The sequence below is a fragment of the Contarinia nasturtii genome, unplaced genomic scaffold (assembly GCF_009176525.2).
Source record: "Contarinia nasturtii isolate CC-2019 unplaced genomic scaffold, AAFC_CNas_1.1 Cnas_scaffold_1905, whole genome shotgun sequence".
NCBI classification, from domain to species: domain Eukaryota; kingdom Metazoa; phylum Arthropoda; class Insecta; order Diptera; family Cecidomyiidae; genus Contarinia; species Contarinia nasturtii.
The window spans coordinates 175923-185638 of record NW_022199235.1 but is presented as its reverse complement, the minus strand read 5'-3'; the positions used below and the strand labels follow the sequence as shown (position 1 = coordinate 185638).

At 36.1% G+C, this 9716-nt stretch overlaps 2 protein-coding genes across 2 annotated transcripts in view; one reads left to right on the top strand and one right to left on the bottom strand.

The window, feature by feature from the left end:
• Positions 1-1393, top strand: part of LOC116347444 (zinc finger and BTB domain-containing protein 17-like) — a 1800-nt gene extending 407 nt beyond the window's left edge. The window contains exons 2-3 of the mRNA XM_031778021.1: positions 753-1238; positions 1284-1393. Of these exons, the coding sequence (XP_031633881.1) occupies positions 764-1238; positions 1284-1393 (585 nt within the window). The 5' untranslated portion in view covers positions 753-763. The remainder of the gene's footprint in view (positions 1-752; positions 1239-1283) is intronic.
• Positions 1394-2302: 909 nt separating this feature from the next.
• Positions 2303-7978, bottom strand: LOC116347442 (probable multidrug resistance-associated protein lethal(2)03659). Its single transcript, XM_031778020.1, has 13 exons — positions 7870-7978; positions 7451-7687; positions 7058-7262; positions 6653-6875; positions 6410-6566; positions 5085-6156; positions 4812-5017; positions 4370-4712; positions 4128-4278; positions 3552-3782; positions 3158-3472; positions 2812-3035; positions 2303-2746 (listed from the first exon to the last, which is right to left on the bottom strand). The coding sequence occupies exons 1-13, from the start codon at positions 7947-7949 to the stop codon at positions 2303-2305; spliced, it is 3888 nt and encodes a 1295-aa protein (XP_031633880.1). The 5' UTR covers positions 7950-7978.
• Between the last annotated feature and the right edge of the window lie 1738 nt (positions 7979-9716).

Here is a 9716-nt window from a genome sequence, read left to right as displayed (position 1 = left end):
GCACAGAAAAGGAATTAAAGGTACTAAATTTTTTGAAACAGCATTCATAGAAAAACTGTTGTCCAATGTCCATGGATATTAACAGCTTTTTCAATTCAAATATTAGTCATTGCGCTCACAATTGTGTGTGTGGCCAACTTCATCTTGGTTTGCTATATCACAAACACAATTGTAGTTGTGTGTGCCATTTTTCACAGAGCCAGTGAATTATGCTGATTCATTATCGCACACAGTTATTGGGGACGCTCACAAGCACGAGGCCATATTAGAAGGAGACATGCGTTTTCTACTGAATTTATTGAAATCTTATTTGTGCACAAACAAAGTAATATAAATAAAAGGTGAGTTTTCGAAATATTTGCTGCCACATTCAAAACATCCAAAACGTGAAAAAACCCTTGATTTTGGTGAAAAATAATAGTTAGTTCGTGATTGTACACGACGCAAAAAATGTTAAAAACGTAAATGAAACATGGATTTTGTGCAATAAAATTAGGATCAAAGTTCATTTTTTCTACTTTTAAAACGTAATAATTATAGAAATCATCAAGTTTTCGTGCTTTTTCTGTTCAAAATTTATGTTTGTATTCATAGTATTCCTTTCCTTCACTCATTGCATGTGTGTGGACACATATTTCTGAGAAATTCGATGACGTCATTACATGACTGTGTATATTTTGACATTTCATGCTTGGCGTCATTGGTTACGTAGCACTAATGAATTTGTTCTCTTTTTGTGTGATTTATGATAGCTACAGTCACAATGAATCCGTATCAGAGCAAAGGAACCTGTTGTGGAAAGATGAAGCGCAAATGTAAGTGCAAACGATCAGCCACAAAAATCACCGTCAAGCAAGAAGTTGTGGTCAAAGAAGAACCCACGGATGGCGGTGAATTGCTTCATTATCCGGTACCACCATCGCCAATTGAAACAAACGCCTCAATCAAATCAGAGAGCGAAAGTGACAGCGAAATCGATTCGGTGAAGAAGGAAATTAAGTGTGAAGATGAATGTTTGACAAAAAAAGACGACAAGCTACAAGGGGGATGCATGAAGGATGTAGCAGATAATGACGAATCATTTGGTGGGAACGGAAGCGGACCAAGACCAAAATTGAACAGCAAAGGAACAAATCGGAAACAAAAGGATGATGGCAAGATGAAAAACGGCTCAAAAAAAGATCGCAAAGGGAAAGTATTGAAGAAACAAATGGCAAGTGCACAGAAGAAACACAAATGTCATTTGTGCAAATATGCTCCATCAAACAAATTTCATTTAACAGGTCAAATTCGAACCCACACTGGCGAAAAGCCATTTGAATGTGAAACATGTGCTCAATTGTTCAAAGTGTCGCCGTGGATTTACAAAGGAAACAAAAAAGATCAACCATGAACGTGGCTGCACAGTTCATCAGTACGCTTGCTACCTATGCGGAACTGCTATTAAGTGCATGTCAAGTCTAAAGCAACACATGCGACACATCCACAGTGGCGTTAAGTCATTCGCATGCCATGTTTGTTCTAGAGCATTTGCAAGAAAATGTGGTCTAAAACAGCATTTACGTACTCATGTCAAACAACTGCCGTTTGCCTGCCCCAAATGTTGTCAACGTTTCGGTGAAGAAAATGAAAAACAATTGCATGAGGATTGCTGCAAATGTCGACGATACGAATGCTATATCTGTCCATATAAATGTTTTGACAAAAGCCAAACGAAAAAACATATGCAAGGAGAACACTGGGGCCAAAAACCACTCCGATGTGGTGTTTGTGAAAAGAAATTCTGTCTAAAAGGCAATCTTAAGAAACATTTGGCTACACATGCCAAACAACGTCCGTTGCGTTGTGCCAAATGCTATCGACCATTTTCCCAAGACGGCGATAAGAAAGCTCACGAAGAACAGTGCAATCGTCGCTTAAATCAGTGCTACTTGTGTAAAGAAGCAAAGCAAGATTCACAGAAATTAAAGCGGCACATGCGAAGCTATCATACTGGGGAAAGACCATACCCATGTGAAGTATGCGTTGCACGTTTTTTTATGCAATCAGATGCTAATAAGCATATAAAAACCATTCATCGTCAGACGGAGTAACCAAATACTCATCAAAAAGCATTTCGATCATCTTACAATTTATTCGTCAAAATTGTCCTCATATCTTTAAAGAAATGTGAATAAACAAAGAAAAACTTAACCGAAACTGTTTTATTTTGAGAAAAAACCTAAAATCATTTAAATTAAAAAAAACTAAATCTAAATCACTTTATTTCCATGAGATGTTTATAAAAACCTAACTGCATTCATTACTCTGTGCAAAATTTCTTTTCATAACTTTTCATGGCGATATCTTTGATATATTTTGAGTTTTCAGATCCGGTTTCATGGACTAGTTTTGTCAGAAATCCATTTTCATTTTGAAGTAAACAATGTGCATGATCGAATTCAACGGCTTGGCCAGCATCCATAACAAGAATTCGATCGCTATCCATAATTGTATGAAGTCGATGCGCTATTGTCACAACAGTACAACCACCAAAGCGTTCTCGGATTATTTTCTGCAGTAAACTATCAGTTGCATTGTCAAGACATGCAGTAGCCTCGTCCAATATCAAAATGTTATTGTTTCTCAAAAGTGCACGGGCCAAACAGATCAATGCTCGTTGCCCAGCACTGAAATTACATTCATTATCCTGAACTTTGGTATCCAATCCTTTTGACAATGCTGAGATGATGCTCTTCAAATCAATCTGGAATGAAGGAGAATTATGGTAAGAATATTCTAGTAGACATGCAATTGAGGTTTCAAATCAACCTGATCAAGAACTCCCCAAAGCTCGTCATCTGAATGTTGATTGAATGGGTCCAAATTATCTCGTATCGTGCCGGAGAACAGTGTCACATCTTGTGGTATTATTGAGAGTTTCGAACGCAATGTATGCAATGGAATTTTTGAAATGTCCACCGAATCTATGCTGACCACACCCGTACTGTGCGCCATCCGGAATAGAGCTTTTATAATGGAACTTTTGCCAGCACCTAGAAAATTTGTTTATTTCATTCTCTTTTTGTTAAAATTATTTTAAAGGAGAAGCTGCCTTTCTTTCACATAAACACTGTCCAACAAATAACGAGAGTTCAAATTTAAAAAAAAGTCTTACCAGTTCGACCGCAAACGGCAATTCTTTCCCCGGAATTAATTTTCAAGCTTAAGTTGTTCAGCATTCGATTGCCTTTTTCCGAGTACTTCAGCGATACATTGGAAAATTCAATTGAACCATTTTCTGGCCAATTTTCATGAACCTTTGCTTCACTGACTGTCTCATCTTCAGCTTTTAAATCGGTGTATTCTTTGATTCGTTCAAATGAAGTCATAATATTCTCCAATTCAGCCGACTGTCGAACACCCCATTGACCCAGAGGTATTAAGCTCATTATTTGTGTGATCGCCAATCCAACATTTCCACCACTTATTTCTGAAATATTTATCGCAATCGGTTAATTGTTATTCCTAAATTTCCAAAAATAAAAATAATATTCAAAGAAACGACTCACCCTTTTCAAAAACCAGAAATATCACGATGGCAATCGTCATATATAAGACACAAAGAAGTTCCAACCAGAAAGTGATCGCCTGTGTTGATGCTTTGTAAATAAAACAGACACTAGTATTGTGATCTTGCAGTGAATTGAATTCGGTGACCAAAGTACGTTCGGAATTTGTTGCGTGGATTGTATTCAAACCATGGATTGTCGAATTTGTGTGGCTGATTATTGCACTTCTCCCTATATACGAGTTAAAATAAAAGAAGATTAGGTATGTTGCTTTTTTAATTGAAGCAAATTAAGGTGTGACAGAGGCCAGAAGTGACTTTTCTCGTTGACAAAAGACAAATTTTTCACATTTTTGGAACAATACATAAATTTTTGCAAATCGGAACCAAAATTTTTAAGGATGTTTTAACCTAGGTTTTAACGACTTCTGAAATCAAGAATCGGAGAAAAGAACCACAACTCAAATTTTCCAAGGTTCCGATTTGCAAAAAATAGATTTATATTGGAAATTCGAACTCTCTACGCATAAAAATCACTTTTTCTGTCACTCGTGAAAAAAGCATTAAACGTTTTTACCAAGAGCATCAATGCGCCGCAAACACCGAGCCGATGATACGTAGATATGGCGTATTGCATAGAATATAAAACTCAGTACTAATGTTACCACCACCAGCCAAATATTTGTCATTGACACCAGAATCAGTGACATTGTGCATTGCAGAAAGAACTGAAAATGAGAATTAGAATAAAAACATGAAAATTTTAATTGATCAGTTCAAGAGTATGCGATGGACCCAGATTTAAAATCTGAAACTCACCACCATCAAATCATATAAAGTCGTTGCTATGTAGTAGTCTATATCGTAAAGATCTTTAGAAAATCGATTGATGATGCGCCCGGAAGAGTTCACATTGAAGAAATACATTTGGGCTTGAATAACACCATTTAACATTTTCTCATGGATTCGACGCGATGCTTTCAAACAAAACATATAAAGAATAATCGCTCTTTGAAATACCAAATATAGAACGATTATGCTTAATAATGCATAAACGTAAACATATTTTGCGCGGTCAGTTGTGATGGACTCATTGGAGAATGTGTTGGTCACATTAGATGAAGTAACATTTTCACCAGTCAGATCGATTTCCCAGTTTACCCTGATGTTGAAGAAAGTAGAAAAATTAACTTTTGTGTTTGAAAAAGTGGAGAATAAAGAGAAAGAGACAGCGCGTGATCCCAAATATACTCCCTCTTACCACTTCGAGACCAAAAAATCGATGGCACTGATTGAAATTTGGCCAATGATAAACAGAAGCATAACAACAGTCAATAGAATTGGGCTTTCCGGAGACTGTAAATATGATTTGTATATGCTGGCGCTGACGGCTCCTGTTGATTGATGTTCTTTCCGACACTGTAGCTGATGGGCATATGCTTTTTTCATGTTTGATGAATTTTTGCTCTGAAACCAAACCAATTGATTGAGTATCAAAGAAACCACATTTCTCCTCTTATTTTATCTGAATTACCTCATCCAAAATCTTTGTCTTCCATTCTGTCTTCATTCGGTTCTTTTCATTTGCATCAACCGCATATTTTTCTTGAAATTTAATTTTGCCGTCGTTCATAAAAATGGCTCGATTCGATGCTTTTATAAATTGTTCCTGATGTGTGATCAGAATGCAAATTTTATCTCGTAAAAATCCTTTGATACAATGATAAAAGATGTGTTTTGCCACGGCAGCATCAATCGCTGACAAAGGATCGTCCAGTAAATAAATGTCGGCATGTCGATAAATGGCCCTGGCCAAAGAGATTCGTGCCTTTTGCCCGCCACTCAAGCACGTCCCCGACTCGCCCACCATTGTTAAATCGCCGGCGCTCAGTAGTTGCAAATCTTTTTCCAGACCACACACACGAATCACTTCATGGTATCGTTCTCGATTGTACGGTTCCGTAAATAAGATATTTTGACGTAGAGTTTCATCAAAGAGCCAAGGTTCTTGCGACGCATAGCTAACAACTCCGTTAACCGTCAGTTCACCGTTGTTAATTTCAAGTTCCCGTAGAATGACATGCAAAATCGTCGACTTTCCCGTGGCAGCCGGACCGGTGACGGTGACCAATTCATTTGAATCTATTTGAAAATTGATATCTTTTATGCCTGATTGATTTTCAACACACCATTCAGCGGTTACATTTTTAAACGAAACACACTTGTTTTGAGCACTTTCACTGAAATTCACAATTTTTCGTAAGAATGTTTTCGGTGAAAATATTTTGTTATCCGGACAATAACCGAAATTTATTCCATCGTTTTTCATTGGTTTTCCTTCCGGCAGAAGTAGAAATTCTTCAATACGTTTCATTGAGACGAAACATTCGGCAAGTGAGGTTGTGGCCACTGTCCATGAGTACAGCATCGAATCGTACAAAAAGTTGAAGCATGTTGTCACCACAAACACTTGACGCGGTGTGAAAACATTGCCAAAGAAAACAAACGATGCCAGTGTCAGGAAGATCGATAAGCGTGAAATGATGGAAAAACTACAGAGAATCCCACGAATAATGAAGATCGAACGAATCGCATGCAACTCTTTTCTAAAAGTTGAAAAAATGGAAGGGGAGAATGATTGATCAGTTCAATCTTTGAAAATTCAATTTGAATAATTGTAAAAATTAAGTTTAAGACGTCTTTGACAAAAAATGGTTTTACTAAAATCTTGCCCACGCTCATATCCATAGAAATGTCTGTAAGCGAGACCACAAGGCTAGATGTTCCATTCTAAACCAATCAAATAAATGTAATGTATGGTAATTTTTGAAGAAATATCCTCCTCAACGTTATACTCACTTTCGGATCGCTTCGATCAGGTTGACAAACGGCAATTCGCAGGCATACATTTTAATCGACTGAATGCCCTGAATGATTTCGTTTAAAAGAGAAATACGTGAATCACTTTGCTTCACAAAGTGATAACGGTATTTGGCCGTCATTTTTCCCATGGTGGCTGTTAAGGTGATTAGATAAAGCGTCAAATTTGTTTATCCATATTGAATTTCAAAATAGTTAAGATAATATGTTGGTTTTGCTCACTTTGAAATGGTATCAAGCACAAAATGAAAACGATCCCAATCAAACCGTAGTATCCAATTTCTTTGTAGAGCAAAAACCCAAAGAGAATAACTTCAATCGGCCCCTTCCACAGATGATGCAGCAACGACAGTGCATTGTCAAATCGATATGTGTCGAATGCCAGTAAATTGATTATTTTCCCATTTAAATGACTGATTGACGATGATTTTCTCATTTTAATGGCCTGCAGAATGGAAATGAAATATTTATGTTATCCCAATGGTTTGTTATCATCACCGCTATAGCTAACATCTATTTTTATCTCCACGATTTCTTATCTAGTCGTTGATTAATTCGATTTAAAGTTACTTATGCAAATTGCAAATATCTTGAATTTTTAAAATACTATTTTCACGGTGTATTTACCTTATTATAAATCATGGATGCGAAGGCGACACGCATTTGCATTCCCTTTTGAAATGCGTACATTTGAAATGGATTTGTGAGTGAGCTCGATATAAATGCGCACATGATCAGTACACATGCATACCATATTGCCATTGTGTTTGGATGATCGTTTTCATCGGAAAAGTGAGTCACCAAACCTCCGAGACAAAATGACTGCGTGATTCTGTTGGGGGAAGATAATACGTTATTTTGTTAACAAACAACATAATTATGTTTTTTTTAATGAATTATGCATGAAGCTGACATTGAAAACCTCATCTCTGCTCCATGTTTATGATTATTTTGCTAAACGAGAGCAGAAGGTAAAATCGAAAAGATTTTCATTCTCAGCTCCAATAATTTGATTCGCACCTTAAAAAAATATCAACCAGTGAGTAAATAAAACTAAAGCCAATGATTTTTGACACGCATAATTTCCAGATGATGTGTTTGATTCGTGGATTTTTTTTGCCATGATTTTTCTCCTCTTCCCAGCATTCATTGAACTTTTGCGTTAGTTTAACAGAGTCATTTGCATGTAAATTTTTGTAAATGTCGCTTGCAACAAGCGGTTTGTGTAATCCCAATTTGAATAAATCCGTTAACCACCTGAAAAAATTAATCTTTTAAAATTGTTGATATTAATAGTAGCTATATGCCCTAGTTTTCGAGCCTAGGTTCAAAAAGTATATAAAAAGTAACCGAAAATGGTTCGTTGCAAAGGGCATCAAATGTCCAGACCAAAAATCTATTCATTTGCATTCATCAAATCAAAATCCCCAAAATATTACCAAAACGACCATCGCTTAAGAATCGATGCATTTTCATACGGATGCTCAGCACTTCCAATTTTTTCATCAATCACGTTCATTTCTTTCACACTTTGAAACAAAATTTCGATTTCTTTCAAAATTTCCTATTTTTTCCTTCAAATTCGATTTTGCTCCAACTTTTTTTCGAGTCTATGTTTTATCTTTTAGTTTTGAATACGTATAAAAGTCTTTCAGGCCAAGCACCTCATATTTATATCATCCGAAAGAGAAACAAATTATTTTGTTATGATCACCAGTGGAGTGGAGTAAACAGTAAACAAAAGATGTTATTAAGATAAAAATAAGCAACATACGCAGTGATATCTTGTTTTAATGTCATATTACATAAGTTCTTTGCGTCTTAGTGATTCCACGCGCATTTGATTTACAATTCAAAAAGTGTATCTTTTTCCACTCTAAATTGTTAGAAGTAAAATCCAATAAACAACGAGAGCATAATTTCGTAAGAATTGCGCACAAACATTTATTGTTATATTGAATAGATCTGGAGCAAATTACGTGGAATTCTTTGAAGCGAATAAATATTTACGACGGAAAAACTTGATTTGATGCTTTCACGTCATAAAAATGACTGTTTTGCGTATTTATTTATTTATTTACAAGCTTGAACAATCAAAAGCCACAATGAGCAGCTTTATTCTAGAAATAACTCGGCGCATGTTTTCGAATGGAAATGTATTCGAAAATTCCGAACAATAATAACAATTGCAAGGTCAGCCAAGTTTCCATTGAGTAAGGTGTGTACATTTTTGTAAACAGAGTCTTCCACTCTTATATAAGATATCTGGCTTGTAGAGAGAAATCGATAAAAATTCATCCACCCTAATCGGAGCATTTGTGTTTTCATGTTAATTTTGATCGACAGATTGGATAGCTGAGCTGCTCTGAATGACACTCGATTTATATGTTTTCATTGAAACTTTTCAATACCGTTTTCAATGATCCAATTCAATTTACGGCCTTTCAAATATTACCTTTGACACACGTCTTTGCCACTTCTTTTCAAGATCTTTTGGGGATCTACTCATGCCAAGGCTAAACATCTTAATAATCAAAACGCGAAGCATCAAAAATTCATATAACAATTCCAGATAATTCGCGTCTGTTTAATGCTCCGTCATAACGATTTACAATGTCAATGTTTCGTAAAACGGTAATATCATTTTTGCGTTGAGAAAATTCATTTGCCGTATAAAATAGATTATGTCAAAATTCATTGTTTTTATGGGCAATGTTGTTAATTGGTCGAATGCACTGTTTTGCTACGTTGACAACGGAAATTCGATTTCCTGCATTACAAGACCCGATAACGGTTCGTTGATGTTGAAGGAAAAATGAATCCACGTCGAAAAAGCCATTTTCATATTTCATGAGCCTAATGAAATAAAGACGCTTTTGTACAAAAGCATATTTTAATGTTGTTATCTCATTCACTTCCGTCACAGCATCGTTATAGTTGCTGTCATTGTCGTTTGTCTTTCGATGGTATAATGCACATTATGATACCAATTAAACATATATCTACCTGAATGCAAATGCTGAACGACATAAAGCGAACACGAAAGAGACAGGCCCATTTTAATGACTTTGAAATTGATTTTTATCGTCATACATCAAACAAGTCGCATACGATTCCGTCGATGACGTGAACTGATGCCGTTGAATTCATATCAAAGTAAAGAACGGCAAGACTTACCCATCGGCTTGAAATTGAACGACTGTTCTTATTATGAATGAAATACACGTCACATTCCCTATCCCTCTCTCCCTCTCGCTCTGGCTCTTGGGCTTGTATCGTTCCTTCG

Excerpts from the sequence above, each read along its gene's own strand:
- LOC116347442 (XM_031778020.1), bottom strand. The coding sequence starts at position 7,949 with ATGAACGTGATTGATGAAAAAATTGGAAGTGCTGAGCATCCGTATGAA. Across the intron at positions 6,567-6,652 it reads GTGCTTGATACCATTTCAAA|CCACCATGGGAAAAATGACG; the intron begins GTGAGCAAAACC and ends TCACCTTAACAG. Across the intron at positions 3,473-3,551 it reads ATTTCTGGTTTTTGAAAAGG|AAATAAGTGGTGGAAATGTT; the intron begins GTGAGTCGTTTC and ends TAAATATTTCAG.